Source organism: Halichoerus grypus, chromosome 12 (genome assembly GCF_964656455.1).
Source record: "Halichoerus grypus chromosome 12, mHalGry1.hap1.1, whole genome shotgun sequence".
Taxonomy (NCBI): domain Eukaryota; kingdom Metazoa; phylum Chordata; class Mammalia; order Carnivora; family Phocidae; genus Halichoerus; species Halichoerus grypus.
Window position 1 is genome coordinate 77723529 of NC_135723.1, and position 22889 is coordinate 77746417.

The 22889-nt window shown below is 38.3% G+C and overlaps 1 protein-coding gene across 4 annotated transcripts in view; it reads left to right on the top strand.

Annotated features, from left to right (window-relative positions):
* CPED1 (cadherin like and PC-esterase domain containing 1) overlaps positions 1-22889 on the top strand; it is a 265948-nt gene that overhangs the window by 212474 nt on the left and 30585 nt on the right. For 3 of the 4 annotated variants that reach the window (XM_078059501.1, XM_078059500.1, XM_036122361.2), the window contains 2 exons: positions 12471-12588; positions 19323-19459. In XM_078059501.1, coding sequence (XP_077915627.1) covers positions 12471-12588; positions 19323-19459 — 255 coding nt within the window. Of the gene's footprint in view, positions 1-12470; positions 12589-19322; positions 19460-19962; positions 20104-22889 lie in introns of those variants that run through there. The other variant, XM_078059502.1, reaches the window with a different exon arrangement.

Genomic DNA, 22889 nt, shown 5'->3' on the forward strand with positions numbered 1-22889 from the left:
TCTTTGGAGCACTAAAAACACATGACATAGGAGTCCTGATGATTTGGAAAATCATATTAAAACAAATATTTTCCTTGATGATAGGCCATAATATGTAAATAACTGTTTATTTTCTACCATGGGAATTTAAGTTTTTAGTTAGTAAGTAACTTCCCGATGTGCTGTTATTCAAAAGTAAATATATATATATATATGTCTGAGTGACCAAGCATGAGCTGGAAAGGTGCTTTGAGGCTTTTTTCCACTGGAGGGAATAGATTTGACCTGAATCATTCACAGTCTTGGTCCCATTTTGACCAACTGTAAGCATTTTAAAGTGCAGCTGGTTATGTTTAGAGATGCCATCTGCAGCCATGAAAAAAGAGTCTTCCCTGATGAAGAGCTAATTGGTCTGGATTTGTTTCATAAACACAATCTTCATTTCTTACTATGGTGTGTTTTGTTTTATTTTGTTTCATTTTTCAGTCTATGAAACGTAGACCCAGGATTCAAACTCTAGCTACTCTACTTATTAACTTGTTTGACTTCAGAAAAGTTTCCCTAAACTCTACACATCTTGATGTCCTCATCTGTTGAGTGAATATTCAAACAGTTGTAAAGATTCAGTGCACTCATGCATTGGAAGTGCCTACCCGGGTGCTTGGCATAACCCAGGTCCTCTACAAAGAGCATTTCTCTTTCTCCTTGCCAACTCACCAGAAGATTGGTATCCCCCCAAGAGTTAGTCCATAAATACAGTAGGTGCACCCTACCTCTTCTTTAGCCTGTAGACTGTCCTCCCATAATTCCCACAATTTTTAAGAGCAAAATGCTTGTAGATTACAATTTCTGCCATGGGATATCCATGGGTGCCAATAACACGTGACCACACAGAACCATTGCTCTGCAATATGACACTTCAACCAAATGGCTCAAAGCTTTTTAATGATTAAGTTCTATTGTTAATGTATATTTGCCCTTCAAGAAAACCCTGAAGTATGACTATCAAATTGTATTAGACTATCTTTTAACTTATAAAATTAATTTTACAATTACAGAAATTTCCCAAATACCCTTCATCTAGCTTTTCCTAATATTAACATTTCACATGACTGTGGTACTTTATCAGTACTGTCAATCCTAAGAAATTAATATTGGTACAATATAGTTGCTTACCCAAACACCTTATATGGATTTCACTGGTTTTTCCAATCATTTTCTTTTTCTGTTCGAGGACCCCAAATTGCTTTTAGTTATCATGTGCCTTAGTCTTCTCAAATCTGTGGCAGTTCCACAGTCTTTCCTTGTTTTTCAGGACTGTATGACACTTTTAGAGAATGCAGGTCAGTTATTTGGTAGGATGCCTCTCAATTTGGAATCATATGTTTTCTCTGATTAAATGAACTTACACATTTGTGGCAAAAATTCTGCAGAAGCGATGTGTTTCTCTTGATCACCTAATGAGGATAGTGTTGGCTGGGTTTCTCCACTGTGGAGTTACATTTTTCTCTATGCAATAATAATAATAATATCTTGGGGGAGGGGTAACCTTTAGACTGCTAGAGTATTTTTAAAAGTCTGATTAACATGTATAAACATATAAAACTACACATAGGGAGGGCTGTCCTGTCATAGCACAATCACTTTCATAGCTGTCTAATATTTGCAATGTTATGATACGTTTATACTAAAAATTAATATTAACTTTTGATCTTACAATGTCACAGTAGCTTGGATGTTCAGCTTTGAATGCAGTAGCCACATTTAGCATGCTTTGAGCTTAACTGTGGACGTGCCGGATGCTGATTGGTGGGTGATCTTTAAAAATACTATTAGTGCTAAGTAATTACTATGAAAGCCTCAAAAGTGGTAGAATTTATAACTTAAGACATGTAAGGAGATAATTCTTTTGTAGCGTAACACACGTCACTTGGTTCCCTTTAAGTTTTAAAATTCTCCAATTCTCAGGATCATTGTGTGTGGGTACCTGGTGTGCGTGTGTGGGTGGAGGTGTGTTTGTGTAGCAGTCACCAAGATGAACGTAGGCAGGAAATGCCCGCATGGTGCCCCAAACTAATGTAACTGCACATTGGATTAAAATATTCACTGAGAAGTTTCCCTACCAAAGCTACACTTTTAAGGATCACAACCTCATATGCTTTATTAGTGGACTCTTGACCCGTGGCACGGTCCATGCTGAAATCCACCAATTCTATTCCTTATGAGTGATCAGTATTTCCTGGGAAGATCTGCTTGCTACTTAATATGTGTGCAAACGTTTGTTAGGTTTGGTGTCACCACTCTTGGTAAGTAAACATCCATTAAATATTGTCTTTTAAAATACCTCTGTGGCCTCCTGCCTCTGTCCACTCTCCTATTTCCGCTTCAGTCTACAGATAATAGGTTTGCTCCTTTAAGAATATGAAATAACCTTTTCTAGTTGTTGTTGATGTTGTCTTTTGTCACTTCCCAAACTGATCCAGATGCTTCGAAGCATGAGAGACCCCACAGTCGTGCATTCAGTTTCAATTCCCCACTCCTTTGTTCACAAATCAAAAAAACCAAACTTTTTCATATATCCAAACCTATAAATTCATTCTTTCTTTTCATTTGCATTCACATCTACCCTCTGGATTCCATCTGGACCCAAAACCAAAAGTGCTGAAAGACCACAACAAAGGCTGCTTTCCTTGGAGTTCCCAGCTCACCGGAAGTGGGAAGCATCAGTCCCTTCAGAGGCTCCAGCTCGCTAGATTTCCAGACCCAGTTCCACAAACCCAGACATTCACATGCACTTCTAAATTGAGAATACAGGATGCCTTTCAGAATGGACTCCAGCAAGCAGGATCATGCTGGCCCCATCCTAGTTAATTTAGAGGCCATCTAGGTTTAAAAAAAAAAAGAGAAAATTGCATATTAGTTCAGGGATTTGGAATGCATGAGAAATATATAGAAGTATTCCAAATATTGATGTCATATTAATAAATTTAATTGAGTGGAACTAATTCATCTGTCTATAATTTGTTTCAATTTACCCTTTTCCTGAGTTCATTGGGGACCAGCTTAATATTCTCAGGTAGTGTAATATACGGCCACTTTTCAGCTGATGTTTAAGGAAAGAAACACACAACTGTGTTATTCCTATTGATGGCTCAGTACTACACAGATCCTAATGTGTTCCACATAAGACTAAGAACTCCAAACACAAATAGCAAGTTAAGCCGCATTTATAGTTCTGCTGCCCGACACCAAGTTCCATTATTCGTCAAAAACCATTAAAATTAAAAACCTATTTGTAAATTCTCACTAAAACAGGAACATCTACTTTTAAAGCCATGTTATTAGAGAGCCCTTCCACACAGAGTAGAATGACCTGGCTAGTTGCTCATTTTCATTAAAATTCAACGTGATGCAATTGTATAGGTAAAGCTTATTCACTGCAAATGTTTTATTAGAACAATGTGAAATAAAAGTCAAAGTGTCTCCTGCTCCTCAGTAAAAATATTTAATTTTGTACTCTTTCTTAAAAGACCTCTACTTAGTGAAAATTTTCCTAAGTTTGATAAAAGGGACTGGAGCTTAGAGACGTATCTGTTAAGAATTTTTAAACAGAAAAACATTGAAGAAGCTAAATTTGCTATCACCATTCTAACATTTGTGTCATTAGAATGAGCCCGGGATGAAAATCATGATTCCAGAATAATTTTACTGATTTCTACCCACTTCCTATCTCGTCCTCAAACACCATCCACTCTGAACTTGAATGGCCAGGTTTGCACTCTGTTCCAGAATGTTTCAGGTGCTCATCCTTCTACCTGGAACATTTACTCGATTCCCTTTTAGTTGTGTTTCTGCTGATAAACTACAATCACGGTGAACACAGAACAGTATTAAGTGACTGTGCAGGTCCACAGTTCTTCACAGCCCTCAGAAGAAACCAAATGTGCCAACATCTTGATTTCAGACTTATGGCCTCCAGAATGTGAGACAATATATCTCTGTCATTCTGAGCCATGCAGTTGGTGGTAATATATTATGGCAGTCACAGAAAATTTATATACCTTTAAAGGGAGGTATCAGTGTTTTTCTAACTTTTTCTTTTACTTTTCCATTTTAAATATTATTTTTTACTTAAATATGTATTTTTAAAAATATAATAACGATCCATACTAATGGCAAGATCTTTAAAAACATGTTAAGAGTTCGTTTTTGCTGCCTCATCTCTGGCCTACCATTCTTAATCTTCTAATAGAGCCACTGTTCAGAGTTTCTTGGGCATCATTCCAACAATTATGTAGGCACAGTCAAGCAGATGTAATATTTAGCATTTTATTTTACTTAAATAAGATCCTGGTATACATAATGTCCTACGACTTGCTTTATTGCTCTTAATAATATATCTTATATATCTCTCCATATCTTTACTCTGCATCCTTCTTTTCTAAGAATTACAAAATAATCCATTAAGTGGATGTTATTTAACCAGTTCCTATTGATGAACACTTGGATTGTGTCATATTTTCTCTTATTATAAATATAACTCCAGTAAATTTCCTTGCAGACTTTATGAAGTGTATCTGTAGGATAAAGTCTTTGGAGTATAATTATATTCACAAGATATTTCCAAAATGTCTTCCATAAAGGACATAAATCTCCTTTCATATGAATTTATATGCATTACACTCTTTTCTTAATGAAAAAGTTCGGTCTTAGGATCAATGTGGTATGTAAAGGATGATTTCAGATGGATTATGCTGTAATTATTTATTGCTAATGTATACCTCAGCTAATTTCCTACAAATGTTCACTGGGTATCTAATAATAGGAATCACATAAGAGCTACTCAGTATTTTATGGCTTGCTGACTACAATACAAGGAAAGCAGTTGTTAAATTTAGAGACAATGTGAAGACAAAAAATAATTCATTCCTTTTGGAACAAGATAGTGAAATTAGCTCCTCTGAAGCATCATTTCTTTCTCTTTTACAATGGAAATATAATTGACATACAGTATCTTATTAGTTTCAGGGGTATATCTTAGTGATCCAGTATTTTTATACATTATAAAATGATCCCCATGATAAGTCTGGTTACAGTCTGTCACCTCACAAAGTTATTGCAATATCATTTATATTCCCTAAGCACACATTACATCTTCATGACATTTATTTTATAACTGAAAACTTGTTCCTCTGAATCCCCTTTACCTATTTTGCCTGCCTCCCAGTAATTTGTTTCCTGCTACTATTGGTCTATTTCTGATTTGTTTCATTTGTTCATTTGTTTTGGCCTTTAGATTCCATGTGTAAGTGAAATCATATGGTATTTGTCTTTCTCTGACGACTTATTTCACTTAGTATAATACCCTCTAGGTCCATCCATATAGTTGCAAATGGCAAGAGATCATTCTTTTTTATGGCCAAGTAATATTCCATTATATATATATACACCACTTCTTCTTTATCCATTCTTCTATCAGTGAACACTTAGATTTCTTTCATATCTTGGCTGTTGTAAATAATATCTCCGTGAACATAGGGGTGAATATATCTTTATATCTTTTTGGATTGGTGTTTTCATTTTCTTTGGACAAATACCCAGAAGTGGAGTTGCTGGATTGTATGGTAGTTCTATTTCTAATTTTTTGAGGAAAATCAATACTGTTTTCCATAATGGCTGCACCAATTTACATTGACACCAACAGTGCACAAAGGTTCCCTTTTCTCCACATCCTCACCAACACTTGTTGTTTGTTGTCTTTTTGATAATAGCCAATCTGACAGGTGTGAGGTGACACTTCATTGTGGTTTTCATTTGCATTTCATTGATGGTTATTGATGTTGAGCATCTTTTCATGTGCCTTTTGGCCATCTCTATGTCTTCTTTGGAAAAATGTCCATTCAAGTCCTCTGCCCACTTTTTAATCGGGTTGTTTGGGTTTTTTTGACATTAAGTTGTGTGAGTTCTTCATATATTTTGGATACTAGCCCCTTATTGGTTATATGGTTTAAAGATATCTTCTCCCATTCAGTAGGTTGCCTTTTTGTTTTGTTGATGGTTTTCTTCACTGTGCAAAAGCTTCTTAGTTTGATGTAATCCCTTTTGTTTATTTTAGCTTTTGTTGCCCTTGCTTGAGGAGACTGGTCCCAAAAAATATTGCTAAGACCAGTATCATAGAGTTTTGTGGGGTTTTTTATGCATGTTTTCTTCTAAGAGTTTTGTGGTTTCATATCTTATATTCAAGTCTTTAATTCACTTTGAATTTATTTTTATATATGGTAGTTCTCCAGTTTTATTCTTTTGTGTGTAGCTGTCCAATTTTCCCAGCACCATTTTTGAGGAGACTGCCTTTTCCCCATGGTATATTTTTGCTTCCTATGTCATCGATTAGTTGGCCATATATACATGGGCCTTGGGGAGGTTTTTTATTCTATTCTATTGATCTATGTGTTTGTTTTTGTTGCCAGTACCATACTGTTTTGATTACGATAGCTCTGCAGTATAGTTTGAAATCAGGAAACTCCAGCTTTGTTCTTCTTTCTCAAAATTGCTTTAGCTATTTGGGGTCTTTTGTGGTTCCATATGAATTTAGGATCCTTTGGGAACCTCATTTCTTACAGGAAAGATCGGTCTTGATAGGAAGGGGACTCTGCCTCCCAGGGAACTGTGCCAGGATTGTCAAGTTTGATAGTCACTACTGAGTTCCTGGAAATAGCAGCAGGCCAGGGAAAGAGGAAGAAATGGGTGCCTTGGAAAGAGCTGGGTGCCATAGGGAGTGAATGTATATTTTTAAATTTAAGGGGGGCATTTTTCATTATTTAGTAGGAGAGGGAGACAATTATCATCTTGAAGGCATGATTCCATGGGTCCAGAAAAGCAAGTAAGATTTAAAGCCACCTACCAGGGGTGCCTGGGTGGCTCAGTTGGTTAAACATCTGCCTTCAGCTCAGGTCATGATCCCAGAGTCCTGAGATCAAGCCCCGCATTGGGCTCCATGCTCAGCGGGGAGACTGCTTCTCCCTCTCTCTCTGGCTGCCTGTCTGTCTACTTGTGATATCTCTCTCTGTGTGTCAGATAAATAAATAAAATCTTAAAAAATAAAATAAAATAAAGACACCTACCAGATCAAATAGTCCATGGCTCCAAAAATATGGCAATATCACATTAAAAATCAGAAATACTACTAATTCCTTTATGGCAAAACACCTTTTTATAAGAACTAAATAGACTTCCAGAAAAATTGGTAACAAGAAATAGTGATCATGAATTCATGGGTAGTGCAGCGGACAAAACCAAGGGCACTTTCATATTCTTCTGTTAGTCACTGTAGCACTTCATGAAAAGTTAGTCAATTTTTAAAATTACATACTAAACAGATATACTCTACACATGTCTGAACAAGGAAATCCCTGCTAATTATCTTACTGCATTCTAGTGAGAGTTATGGCAATCCAGTCAGGAATCTATGAAGTCTCCAGCAAAATGATATACTCTAGATGTGGAGCTTTCTGGGGTTAATGCCATTTTAAGCAACTCTGCTAAATATTACCTTTTCTGTGTATCTAGACTCTGAGGCTCCAAGAGATGACACTTACGACCAAAAGAGCTGTCATTCATTTTCTTGAATACGTCTGAACCTGAACAAATTACTAATCACCCCAGTGATGAAAGAAATGAGAGATGCTAATGAGTTTTTCTTTCAAGATAGCTTAAATTTTGTTATTAGTAGGTAAATCACTTTTAATATCTAAAGCAGTACTCAGAAAGATTCATATGGCCTGAGAAGAATAGGTTTCATAAACTCTTAGAGGAAAAGAGAAGTTTGGCTGCATATTCTTATTTACATAGTGGTTTGACCAAGTATGAGTTTGTTTCTCAAGTGCAGAGGTAGACAACCCAAAGTTGGCACTGCGTTATCTGCAGCAGCATCTATGCCCCGGGCTCTTTCAGGTTTCTGCTCACGGTTGTCTCATGGTCACAACATGGCTCTTCCTCCTTCAAGCTCGCATCTACATTCTAAGAGGAATCAAGAAACAGAGTGACCAAAAAAATGCACATCAAGGAGGCAAAGCTTACATCAGGGAAGCAAAACTTTTCTAGAAATCTGTAGTCAACTTCTGCTTTCACTTACTAATTCTTCTTTTCCTTCCTTTCTTTTTTTTTTTTTTTTTGGCTAGAATAGTATCACATGGCTATGTCTAGCCACAAAGAAGACTGGGAAATAGAATTTCTTCTTTTTTTTTAATCCTGATATATTGCTACCTACAACAAAACAAAGGTCTTCTTGTTAGAAAGGAAGAAAGGAGAATGGATATTGTGTAGGCACCCAACATTGCCTGCTGCCATACTTAAGAGATCATTTAATGCATTTTCTCCCTCTTTTCTCTCCACCTTTCATCATTTTATGTTGAGAAAATGAGGTCAGGTGACTTACTCAACATCATACAGCCAGTTCATGGCAAAGCTGGAACTAAAATTCACAAGTATGACTCGTAACACAGTGGGGCTCTTTCCGGTGTATGCCGCTATTCTCTGATTTCATAAACTGTGCACAGAGCCCACCCAGCTATACTGATGCCACTCTTCTTCTTACTCCCCCAACTCTGTCAGCCGGTCTCCAGACTCGGGTCTGTATTTAGCCAGATGCTGTGTTTCATTCAACCTTAAGAGTAACATTGTTTGGCTGCGGCTGGAAAATGAATAACGTCCACTTCAGCAGGCTGCCTTGGCTTTCCAAAATAGCCAAGAGTTTAACTGAAAGGGTTAAGATTTTTGAACTGCAAACAAAGATTAACTGCCAAGGAGAATTTCAAAAGGAAACACAGAATACAATAGAATATTCTTTGACCTAAACTACAGAAAGGAGGTTAGGACTAAATTTCATTTACCTTGAAATCTGCTCTCCCTCTCCTACCCTCAGCTGTGTCTATCCTTTGCAATATCACTTTGATTCCTGCCCTATCTTAGAATGTACTAGAGTCATGGCTGTTTAGTTAGAACCAACAGGTCTGATCTACCGACTGTCACAGAACAGTGGCCCCTGGGAAAGTCCACCTGAAGCAGAAATAGCACCACGCCAGGTAACAATTCAAACACAAAGATAGGCCAAAGTTCCAAGGAGCAGGCGTGGTCACCCAGTCGGACTCCCAGTCTGCTTTCCTGTGCTCTGCATTATGTTTCCGCTATTATCATGGGCTCATACGGGGAATCCCCGATATTCAGAAAGTGCAAACACTGGACATTTTAGAAGATTATCACGCTCTATTTCCAGTCATTTGTTTCAGAAGCTTTGAAGTTGGATCAGAACATGCTTCTGTATTTTTTTGGTAAATTTTTTCTAAGCTGCAGCTAAGAAGATAATTAGAACAAATGAGATGTAGATTTCAGTGCAAGATTAAGAAGGCACTTCTGACAATGAGCTAGACGATGCCACTTGAGGTTGGGGACTTGCGTTTTCAGCAAGAACTTTGCACTTGCTAGTTATTAATACTTGTCCATTTTGAAGCTGTATTCAACAATGCTTAGGACCACATTATGAATTAATTGTTCTTCCTCTGAATAGGAGTTTGTAGTAGATAAGCTTGGAGGTGCCATCTCAAGAAAGGTTCCATGATTTGATCATTATAATGTAGATTGTCAGCACATGAGTTCTTAAAAATGACTTTTTTTTTTTTTTTTTTTTTTACTTAGGATGTAAGACAAATCCTTTTCCTGCCTTATCTTGTGGGCTTGACATGCAATTTCTTCTTCTCAGAACTCTCATCCCCTGATTTTTCTCATTATGCTGTTCAGATGTTGTCACCTCAGAAAAGCTCCTGTGACCAGGCTTCCCCAAACAGCCCACACCCACTCGTCAGGGATTGAGTTGGGTCCCCCACGGGACAAGCCATCAGCGCATGTAAGAGCACATTTTTCTCATTGATTGATACGTGTCAATCACATGTGGGGCTTCAACAGAGAATAGCTAGGACTTTGTCAGCTGTGATCTGGACTCTCTGATGCCCTCCTGGTGAATATTAGGATATGCCCTTGCACACACACACACACACACACACACACACACACACACCAGAGAGACCCCAAACAAACAATAATCTTCAGCAAAGGTTTATCTAAATCCAGAGTTTTAGAAATGTTTCAACATTATTTGCATGCATGAATGAATCTGTCTATCTATCATCATCTATCTCTATCTATGTATGTTGATTTATATATGCTAAAAGGTTATCTTTTTATTAATACATCGAGCATAACATCTCAGTCTGAAGTACCTGAATTTAGGTGACTTGGTGGCACGTTCACCGTGTGTTTCATATGATATATGTTGTTCTATAACAAAGCATTTCTTTAGGTTTTGTTCTTTTTCTTTATCATGTGTCTTGGAAATCTCTCCATGTTAGTTAGTCCATTTAGGTCTATCCTTATACATTACATGAGGGTTTCTCTAGAGTAGACTCTGAGAAGTCTGACTTCAGGGCTATGGAGTCTGTGAGTTTTTTTTTTTAGTATAAACTTCTCTCCAAAAGTAGCTGAACTCATTTGCAATCCCATCACTTGTGTATAATGTTATTTCTCATTGCCCTTCCTCATGTTTGATATAAACATTTTTTGCAGTCTCATAGATGCTTAATGTTATTTTTTCTAGCCTTACAAAAAGGTTCAGCCTGTACCAAAAATAAATGTATAGATAGCTATCACACACACACACACACACACACACACACACACACACACATTCATAGACGTTTATTCAGACTAAAACTCCTCACATTATTATTAACTTTGTGTTATTTTAATTGCTTTTTTATAATGAACACTCTAATACAAATCACATTCCTGACCTTTAATAGGTATTCTAACTTCCAACTTCAGTTACGAATTTAAAAATGGAAATATGTATACTGAATCAAGATTTCATGACGTCTGTACATGACCCTCATTCCTTTTGTTCCTTAATACCCTTGACCTTCTCATATGAGATGTGGAAGTCTGAGTTGGGTGTGAGGATATGTGAGAGGGTGAGGGAGGGTGACTAGAAACTGCTCATTAGAGACAGAGTTACAGAGCAAAGAGGTCAAACCAATTATTTCTCTCCATTACTGAGAATTTATGATATGAAGTGGGAAACAATTATGCCTAACCTTTTATGCCTTCAATAAATATTTGCCTACTCTATGGTAGGGACTGGGTATATGTGTGAGTGAAATAATTACTTGCTCTCATGGAGTGTTCAGTCTAGTGGAAAAGACACAAATAACAAATTATCACCAAATGGTGAAGGGTATGAAGGCAACAAGCAGGGATGACATGGACGAGAGTGGGGAGACGTATCGTGCCAGAGTTCCAAGAAGGCCTTGCTGAGACCTAAAACACAAAAAGATGCTCTCCAGGAAAAATTAGAGGGAAAGCATTCCCAGCAGAGATAATAGCATTTTACCCACCCTAGTGATAGACTGACAGAACCCTGTGAAGAGGGAGACGGTGGAATCAGGCGAGGCAGGATGGAGGGACCCAGGCGAGATACGGGAGCCAATACCTTGTAAGAAGAAGCTAGAAGATCACTTTGTGGTGTGTACACGTTGAATTGTAACGTTCTATAGTTGAAACTTATATAATGTTATATATCAATTTTACCTTGATAAAAAGAGAGCACATATGTGCATGAGAGAAAGAGAGGAGGGAGGAGCAGGGAAGGTGGAGGAGGGGGGGAGGGAGGGAGGGAGGAAGGAAGGAAGAAGGAAGGAAGGAAGGAAGGAAGGAAGGAAGGAAGGAAGGAAGGAAGGAAGGAAGGAAGGAAGGAAGGAAAAGCTAAGTGAAAATGAGAGTGCTCTGACCTGCTGGAGCAGAGGAGAGATGAAGAGAGAGAGCCAAACTGCTGTTCTCCACTGCACGTGTCAGACTAGAGAAAGCATTGCTTAATAGACATGCATCTATAATGATATTCACTGCAGTGGCATGTTACCTACTTTTATAAATATATGAACATATTTTGAATAAAATATATGTATTGAATTCCATGTCTGGCATATTATGGGTCCTTAATAAATGTGCATTGAAATGAAATTCATCTGTTAACATTCTCAAATATTTCCCATTTTTTCACATTAATGGTTTTTTTCACTTGATATATTGTCTTATAGTCTATTTTTAATGAGTCAACAACACACAGGCGTATTTTTTTAAGGTAAAACTTGCATCCATTTCTTTAAAAAATGGCAGAGCAATAATAATATCAATGACAGTATTAATGCAGTAATGAATATCAATGCCAAAATAAAGATTAAATTGTCATTAGGATTTATGTTCATCTCTCAATGCAAGTAGTTACTTCTAGCACAAACAACTATTGATAAATCAATACCACAAGAAGGGTAAACAATTGCTCCCTTTTATCTGCAAAGGTTATTTGGCACAAAAAATAATCTTATTTTTTTAGATTTTATTACTATAGGTCAGGTTAATTACAGCTAATTTCTACCATTTTAATGCAGGATTGTGGTTTGCTGATTCACCCAGAGGAAACCTGTGGGTTACAGCCTATTTCCTCTGACTACATTGAAGCCATTTCACAGCCCGAACTAAAGATCTGTCCATCTGGGGACACAACAGGTGACGATTACTTTGGATATCACTTCTCCTAAAAAATCCTCTAATATAGATGAGTATATACTTATTTAAACTATCCTTAGACAAAAAAATCAAGGTACTACATGACTTTTTCATTAGTATGAACGGTAACACATAGAATTAATCTGAATACATTGCTTTAATATGTGAACTATTTGATTCACCAAATTCTTTTTTCTTCACCCTCTGCTCTTTGCCTGGTTAATCCATATTCATCTACAGATATCAGCCAAAACGTCACTTGTACCAGAAAGCCTTTCTTGAGCCCCTGATTTGTTTCCTTATTGTATATTTTCATAGCACCCTGTGCTTTTCTTCCATGACCATTTCCACAATCATTTAAATGTAAGTGTGTAGTTAACTCTGTGAGGTCAGTCTTCCCAGATCGTCAGCTACATGAGGACAGGGAGTCTGACTTGTTCACACTCTATCAATTCACTTAGCACTATAAATTCTACAGAGTAGGGACAAAATAAATATCTGTTGGCTATGTGAACCAATGAACTGCTTAAGGGAACAAGTCTAGGTTTAAATCATTTTTTTAATTAAAAAAAAAAACATCTTTGAGAATGATCACTAAGGTCTCCCATGTACTGAGCATTAATAGAGGCAGGAAAATCATAATGTCAAATTGAAATTACAGTGTTGAACCCTGCCTAATTATAGAGCAGACCTGGAATGAGACACTTTGGTGCCACTGTCCACATTCCCTATTTCTCTCCTTCCCAATGTTATTCTTTCAGTGGAGACTAGTGGGGTCAAGCTAAAGCTGGGACTAAAAATACCTCCAAAGAGATAAGAGGAGCAAGGAGCATCTTCTCTGAGATTCCTGGTTGTCCCTCTGGCCTCATGACCCCAAGTCTCCCTTTATCTAAAGAGTCTGAGAAAACACTCAAGAGCTTTTCTACCCTTGCCATGAACTTCACACCACAACTTGAATGGGAAATGAGTTTCACAAATGGGCAGTACAAATCGCAATTTGGCATGCACAGTTAACAAACGTGGGCATGTCCCCGTTCTTGAACATGTGTTCTAAATAATAAATCACAGTCGGCACATAGGGAGGGATTTACCCATTATGGCATGTCAGGTGGTGTGGTTTATGATTCTCAGCTATATAGATAGAGATATATACTCTTACATACAAAGGAGACACCGATGTGTCTAGTTAAGGATGTTTTTTATCAGATGACATTTTATGAGAATCATAAAACAACTTAATTCCATTCCTCCTACTGAACCAAGTCAAAAGTTCTTCAACAAAAAGTCAAAGATACAGTACTGAGATTTCTCAGGAAGTGACATCTTTTTCTGTTCATTAAATTTGCTGTAACTTATGCCAGGCCCTGTCACGAAGCTATCTCTGTGCCTGGTCCTTAACAGGAGAAGCTATCTTCGAGCAGACACCTTCGGGAACTTGCGTAGCTCAGCTTCTTGAGAGAAGACCCCAAAATAGACTCCCCATTCAAGCCCATGTCCCTTAGCCTGACAACACTGGGCCTTGAAATCTGGCCCTCCCTGTCTCCCAGCTCCTCCTAGCCTCTTGGTTTCACTTCATGCCCACAGTGCAGCTCCAGGATTCCATGCTCTTGTCCATGCTGTCCCCGGCTCCTGAAAGTTTTCTTCCCATCTTGGCCTAATTCTCCTGATGCTGTGTTTTCCTCTTTAGGAAGCCTCTCCTTACCAGCCCACCCCCAGATTGGCTTCTCTGCTGTGCTCCCAGAATACTTGGGGCACATGTCTACCATAGCACTTACCTCATTATGTTCCAAGTGTTTACTTTACATGTTTCTCTCTCTTTCACTAATCAGTAGTCTTCAGAGTGGAATGATGCATTGGAGCAAGAGGATGGAGTGGCATGGGATAGACAGTCCAAAGGATGAAGGCAGTAAAGATGAAAATATATGTGCATTTATTTTTATCTAATCATTCTTATTTTTGTTTTATAATGAACATAATACATAGATATAGGAGTATAAGTACATACATTACAGTGTGTATTAATATAATCAAAGGTGCATTGCTGATAACTGCCCTAGATTGTATGTTTCTCCAAAGCAGAGAATGACCCTTTTTCATCTTTTGGTGATTTTAAAATGGTTGCTGAGGGGCGCCTACGTGGCTCAGTTGTTAAGCATCTGCCTTCTGCTCAGGTCATGGTCCCTGGGTCCTGGGATTGAGCCCCCCATCGGGCTCCCTGCTCCGCAGGAAGCCTGCTTCTCCCTCCCCACTCCCCGTTTGTGTTCCCTCTCTTGCTGTGTCTCTCTCTGTCAAATAAATAAATAAAATCTTCAAAAAATAAAAAAAAATAAAATGGTTGCTGAACTAAAACCAAGATCCAAGTCCTCCTCCTTCCCACAGAAGACTGTGAGCAGTCAGGGCATGACCAACCAAGGCTCACTGCCCCTCCCATAACAGTCCTAAAGACCTAAAGATTCAAAACAAATGAGCGAGACCAGGAACAGCAGTTTGCAAGAATGGATTTTTTTGCGGCCAGAAAGTTCCTTCCTTGACAGTAGGACTCCCTCCTGCTGAAAGCAGCTGTCATGGTGGACAACACTGGAAGGAAGTTGACTCAGGCACTCCAGCTTTAGATTATATGGCCATAGATTAGTTCCAAAATCTTATTTTCACAGCACATTACAGTTATTTAGCAAACTGGATACATTTTTTTCACCTTGCCAATGAAATGATGGTCTACATGTCTTTTCAATAACACTAGCTAATATAATTTTGAGGGCCTGGTTTTTTTTTTTCTTTAATTTTAAGTTGATTTTTAGCGTTTAGAAAATAATTTAACTATGAGACACAGCCAAAGAATAAAATCTCTTGCTTAAGAATGAAAAAATAATTCTTCTAATCTGACAAAGAAATTTATACAGTGATTTTTGAATGAGAAGTACCTTAAAGGAAAATAGCTCCAAATGCATTTTATGATATGTAAACAGAAGATAGTATCATCTTTTCTTTGTAGCAAGGAAATAGGACTTGACTTTAATACTTCTGATGTTGAAAATATGATGTATTTTTTTCTTGAGTGAAAATTGCTTTATTTTATAACATAGAGTCAGGAATTAGTGCTATCTATATGATTTTACATCTCACCGTGGCCCTAAGTTACAAAGGTGAATTTCTTCTCTCCATTATGTCAGCCAATCTGATTCACTTAAATGGCTGAACTCTAACTTGCATTAAATATAAAGCTATAATTATAAACCAAATAACTTCTCCCAAAAGCCATTTTTATTCCTTAGAATGTCATTCCCTAAAACACATGTCATACTCTATTTCAGAAATCACAGCTTTGATTCATTCAATGTTTAAATATATAACATAGAATTTATGTCCCTCTTTTTGACAATTTTACTTAAGAGCTGGTATCATTTAAAATGTCAAGAAACTCCAGTCCTGCAGATGTTATACAGATGTCTATTTCAAGCAGTATTACTAAATCACAATAAAAAAGGGGGGCATTTTTAACTAATACAAAAATGCAGAGAGTTATGACTGTATAAATATATGGTAGTATGAACCATTGGGGCCAAGTTTTCAGAGACCCAATCAGGAGTCCTTTTGATGTGTTTGAGATTTTATGCCCGCAAACTAATTGTACCCATATTTGGATTTTTGTGCATGCAATTGGCCACTTGCTTCTTCAGCTTTAGAAGCAAATGGCCAAAGAAGGCCCCAGTTTGTGCAAAATTAGCTGTCAGCAAGGTTAGAGGGGGAGAGAGTGTTTGGAGGAGAGGATGCACGTGCTCTGAAATACTCAAGGATCTGATGAAAACTGAGCCCTTCAAAATATTACTAAATATAATCTCATTAGCTGAAACACATTTATGTCCCCCACATACCACCATCCTATTAGAAAGAAAATTAACGATCTTTTTTTTAAAACACGGTCTCTAACACATGAACCCACTAAATAAATTCAGCATTTCAAAATAAAGATAAATTCATTTAAAATAACCTATTTGTGGGTTTTCCTGTAAGTGCTACCAAAGAGGTCATTAGGCCATATTTCATTTTCGACTGTTAATTTTGTGCTCACCTGGCCTCACATGACAAAAGGACCAGCAAATTGGAGACCTCAGTTCTGGTCCAGCCTGTCATTAACAGCATGATCCCATTTCTGTCCTTTAATTCTTAGGTCCTAGTTTACCTCATCTGTAAAAGAGGAGGATAGACAGGAGATCCAAAGCCCCATTCCAACTCCATTCGAGAGGATGCCCACTGACTGCAAATCTTTATGAAGATGTGAAGATATATAGGCAGGAGGTGGTTATTGATTACAAACACTATATTCCAGGGCAAAGTTAGAATTAGAAGCAAGGTAAATTCTGAATGAAAACCACAGAAAAATTACAAAGAGAATTGGTTGGAGAAACAAGCACCTTTGAGGACAGTCTTCATTTTGCCATTCAACACCCAGCACCTCTCCTAAATTTTCTATGTCATGTCTTTTAGTAGCATGGTTCTTCTCTACATCTGGAAACTTCGGAAATGCCTTTTACGGAGCAGACTTCTTTTTCGCTCCTATATGGAATCTTTGGTGGAGGCCACTTCCTTCTTCAGTCCCACTGCTGTTAGGGCTGCGTCATCACTGTCCCCAAAGTACCCCCCATTCCAGCTCTCCAAATCTGATCCATCCAGAAGGCCTGATCACATTTCATGTGCTCCACGGGAACTTCCAGATGACTCTGACCCTCACGATGTTTTCTTTATTCTAAACCACCAAGGCTTACTTAAGGTGGGGGTGGGAGAGAAAAATATATCCACCGGGTGCTAGGTATCAGGCACTATGGCAGGTGCTATATATATTTTTCTCCTAGAGAGAATAGTAAGTAATTTTTCCAAGTTAAACAGTGTTTCTCAACCGTGGCTGCATATTGGAATCACCTGGAAAGCATTTAAAAAATCCTGGTGCCTGAGTTCCATACCCAGTGGTTCTGAATTAATCAGTCCAGGATACAATTTGAGCATGGGGATTTTAACAAGGTTTGTAGGTGACTCTAATGCGCAGTTGAGGTCCACGGAGCTAGCTGGAGGCAGAGCTCAGCTGTGTGTGTCTCTAGAGCCCAGACTCTTTTGGCACCACACAGATATTTTTACTCAATTATGCCTTCCTTTTATTATGCTGTAATTATTTTACATGTATAAATTGTAACCCTCTAACCTGATTATAAATTTTTTGAGGTTTAGCACTGTAAGTTAAGAGGCTTACATACGTTAATATATTAAAGTGCTCAGAATATCCCTAGCATCTGACACGTGCTATGAAACGTTTTTTGTTTTTTTTTTAGTTATTGTATTTTAACACCAACAGCACCTAACATCTAGTAAGGTAGATATTTCAATAATGTATTAAGTTAAAATCCTCCCAGAGAGTACTATTTTATCTCTCCCAGTTCTCTCTTAATATACCCACATTTTTTTTTCCTTTTCTGTGATCAACTAGTAAGCCATAAACTAGATCTTCTTTCATATTTTCTTAGTTCTAACTATTCCACAAACACACAATTCTGACATCCTTGAGGTCATGAAATGTTAATGCACCATATTCATCGCCTGAAAGTAGGAATTCTTCCCACTAAAATTAATGTCACACCAGATACTTTTGTTAACAGAAAGCAAAGCCAGAATGGATAAAGTTGTTATTTTTTTTTTTTTCTAACTCAAAAAGCAGCTAGGAATATTTAGCTCCTCAGTACTTTGAAGAGAAACATCTAGTGGTAACATAAGCAAGACCTTTAGGGTAGAGCATGTGATTGTTGGAGACATCAGGGTATTCTCCACAAAGGATGGAAGTAACCACTCTGTATTCAATGTACTGGTTCAAACTCCATTTCTGAAAAGATGAAAAAGGAAAAAAAAATCAAAAAATCATTTCTTGATTTTTTTCTAATAAATTATTAATGTGTCTACTCACACCAAAAGCAGAAGTATTTTGAATACATATCACTTTATCAATAAAATAGAAAAGATCTTAAATGCATTGACAATATTCATTTATCTCATAAGCATTTACTAAAGCTTGTGACCTATTTTGTGCCTGAAGTCTGCTAGTAACAGAGGTAAATATGATATCATAATTGTGCTAGATACATTACATGCATTATCCCATGAAATCCTCCCCCCAACCATGTGAGAACAGTACATGCCTCGTCTTACAGCTGAAGAAATGAAGGCAACAGAGCTAGAATGAGCTGAAGAGATTCACACCAAAAAGGTCACCGATCAAGTTAAGGAACAATACCTAGTCTTCAAAATAATGAGTTATCAGAATATTAAAGTACTTCTCTGATACCTTGACTCTCTTGAAAGCAGGGAATATATCTATTACTGGATTGCTAACCTAAGCTTGTGTTAGGTCAATGAAGATTTGTGGTCAGCTGCCTTAAGATTAGTGGCTTCCCATCTACTTTGGTCCTATTTAGTACCTAATGTATTATTTAAAAACAAGTAATAATGGAGTAGCACCCAATCACTTGTTTTTTTGTTAAGAATGTAGTTTCACAGAGCAGGACTCATACTTGATTTCGGCACTGACTGTGTTATTTCAGAACATTTCTACGTGTTGCGATTCTATCTGGTTGGCAGGGGGCCGTGCCCCGTTCTGTGGACTTACACAGTCAGAGTGGTCTTCTGTCTGTAGTGACTTACGAACTGTAATTTCACTAGTAGAATCTGAACAAAGATTTCGCTGTCTATTCCAGGCCAATGGATCGTGCCTTGCCTTAGCTGTTCAGACAACAGGACCTGTGACTGGAGGGAAATAACTTGGCAGCCCCACGACTGCCAATACGGTGTTCTAACTAAGCCCCAACTCCAGCAGTGCCTGGGAGGAAGGAAGGTAGGTTCTGGATCCAGTGGGGAGAAGCCTTTCGTTTATGCCGCCTGCAGCACCAAGAGCCATGCAATCGTATTGACTAGACCGATTCCTGCTCTCTGACTCCACAGAGGGTAACTAACTGCACGCCATTTGGCTTTTAGAATTATGGGTAAATGTTACTCTAGAAGATCCTGAACCATTCTTGCTCAGAACGATCCATTATTTCCAAATAAGTCTACTTGACAGATGGAGGACATTAAAGTCATGTCCCGGGCTGCCCCAATTCCATGCTGGTCCTCTCAGCACACATTGGTAAGAGCTTGCCACGTCCGCGGACAGATGGCAGTTCTGAGAAGCTGGCCTCGTCAGCCGCGGCTCCAGCAAGGCCCTGCAGTTACAGCAGACATCTGCAGCTTGCTTGCACGAGCCCTGAAATGTCCCTGCATGTCAGGCTCACTTCTGCCTGAGCTTCCCGAGTGCATGACACGCTAACCTTCCTGATCTTCTTTCACATTCCCGGGCAGGTCTCACACGGACCTCACTAGGCTGGTTTTCCTTTAGTGAGGCCCCTAAGCTGATTTGCTGGACATGCAGTGTCTCCTTGCTAGGCGCGCTCTGAGTAGGTAGATCCCGGCCGAGCTCTTGGACGTGTGAACTGGGCACATAGACTGAAATGCTTGGTTAACGTGAAGTAAGTAATTCTTATCCAGATCTTCAAAGTACTTTTTATTAGATGAACATTTCCTTACAAACCATTTGTAAGCGCTCACATAGGGGCAAGACTGAGTTCAAAACCTGATTTTTTTTTTTTTAAAGTTCTATTAATGCATAAGGGAAAGAGCACTGGGATGAATGTATGCCAGTTTTTCAGATCAGCCTAGGTTCAGATTCTCTACTAGCAAATAATTTAAAAATAATGACAGGGGGTAAAGAGCAGGGCAGGAGGATGGACATTCTTCTTCATGGTGATTCCAATATAAATGCCCCAATTTTCATGACTGGAGAGCAGCCCTGAAGATAAAGCAGCTGTATTTGTTACTTTTAAAAAGGAAAGAGAAGAAAACAAACATTTAGAAATGTATGAACCGTCAGTATTATTAACTGAGAATTGATTCTGTGCAGGGAAGTAAGTGTGCTGCTAACCTTTTCATACCTTAAATCTGACCAGACTGTAAGCTTCATGAAGACAAGGGACATGTTTGAATCACTGACATAATCTCACTGCTTGCACAACTTTTTGATATGTAATAGTCGCTTATCAAATATTTGTTAACAGATAGGGTATAATCTTGTTTATTTCTAATCACAAATCTGTGAGGTAACTATTATATCTGTTTTCTACTTAAGAAAATTAAAGCTCAGAGAGATTGAAGAATTCTCCCATGATCACACACGTATGTGTGGCTACTACTCTGGCATTTTTAACCACCAACTTGGACAATCCAACATCCACATCTAAGAAATGCAGGACTGGAAGCAATGAAAATAGTTGTTGCTGTAATAGTTAGATGTCTCTAAACTCTTCCAGAATCCTGTTCTGACCTCAGAATTTAGAGCGTTCAGGAAAATTCCAAGATGTCACAGTCTATTAACCTGAAAGGCAATAGATGTTAATTTAAGTTCATAGCTAAATTCCATGGCTTTTGACATGACCCATATTATTTCCCCGGCTCACTTTCTTCATCTATAAAATAAAAGAAGCCTATATGATCTAATCCTATACTGTAGATTAGTCAGTTTATAGAAAGCTAAAAGCCTTCTTCCTCATCTGTCTGAAAATATCATCGACTGGGTGGCTTACACAACAGATGTTCATTTCTCATAGCTCTGTAGGCTGAGAAATCTGAGATCTGGAGGCCAGCAGGGCTGGGTTCTGGTGAGAGCTCCTTCCCAGCTTCCATTGGCTGCCTTTCTGCGGTCCTCACAAGACACAGATAGAGCTCCAGTCTCCTCTTCTTCTAAGGACACTAATCCTGTCATGGAGGCCCCACACTCAATACCTCATCTGGCCCTAATTGCCTTCCAGGTGTTCCACCTCCTAATACCATCACTCAAGGGGGGTAGGGTTTCAACATATAAATTGGGGGGGAGGCACAAATGATACAGTCTTTGCTATTTTCAAGGCTGATTATTAGCAACTCGACAAAGTAATGGTAAGAAAAAAGGAAGATCCCTTTTTTTTCTACCTGTTACAGAGGATGTTCCAAAGTCTGAAAATAAACCCTATGTTCAGATTAGGCAATCCTGGCCAAGACCAGTTGGCTGGCTGCTTAGCAGTGAGGGCTTATCTTAGTTGAGTCTCTTAGTCTAACAGAGGCATCATTCAGACCTTCACGCTCAGAATTCCAGTTTGCTAGCACACTGGCCATGGTTCCACAGAGTCCAATGTGTTTACCAGGATGGGAATGTATTCTATACACCACAGGGAAGCATTGTCCATTTTTAGCAGAGGAGTGACATGGCCAGAATTAGAAAAAAATCACTCCACAGCAATATGGAGACTGCCTACAGGGAGGAGGATATGGGTGCTGGGGAGACAGAGACTCTTTAACGGAAAAATTCCATCACACAACATTGAGGAGTCAAAGCAAGTATAGATTCTAAGTACAGATTTCTGAAGAAGTATGATTTCAAAGATAGAATATATATTCTATAGTATATGTATAGAATAATGCCATTGATGTAAAAACTAATACACACATGTAAAAGTGCCTGCATACACAGAAAATTCTGGAAGTAACACAGTCAAGAATGATTACATAAGTGAAGGGGAACAGGAGAGGGGTGGCATGGTGACAGGACTGCTTTGTATTCCACGAGGCTGAGGACAAAATGAAAATGCAGGACCCTGTGCTCAAAATGATTAAAATTTCCAAGAAGGCAACAGCAGAGCAAGAAAACAAGCACAGGTTCCCTCCCACTGCAGGAACTCTGTGTAGCCCCCCCTGGGTCACACGCCCACGAAGCCAGCTCAGGGAGCAAACCATGATTGGCGAAGGGTGAAGAGATCTTTGAAAATATCTGTATGATTTTTATTTTCATGGGTAAGCATTTTTTAATCTAAAAATCTGTATCTTAAAAGGTTGTATACATCAGAATTAGGACAGAGGCAGTGGAAATGCAAAGGAGAGAGAGTCTGAGAAAGAAATTTTATATTTACAATCATGGGACCTGATAATATACAGACAGGTGCATGCACACACACACACACACACACACACTCACACCACACAGCACAGACGTAATTGTGTAAACATTCACAATTACGACTATCAAATAGCGCTTATCTTAAGAAAACACCATTTATGAATAGAAGTAGGTTAGCAAAAAGTTTTCCCAGTATATTTATTTCTCACTCTCCATGAGAAAAATATAAATATACAAAGTATCTTGACACTCTTTCATTACTAAATGAAGACAATGCTCATCCTACCCAGAAGTTTTTGTAATC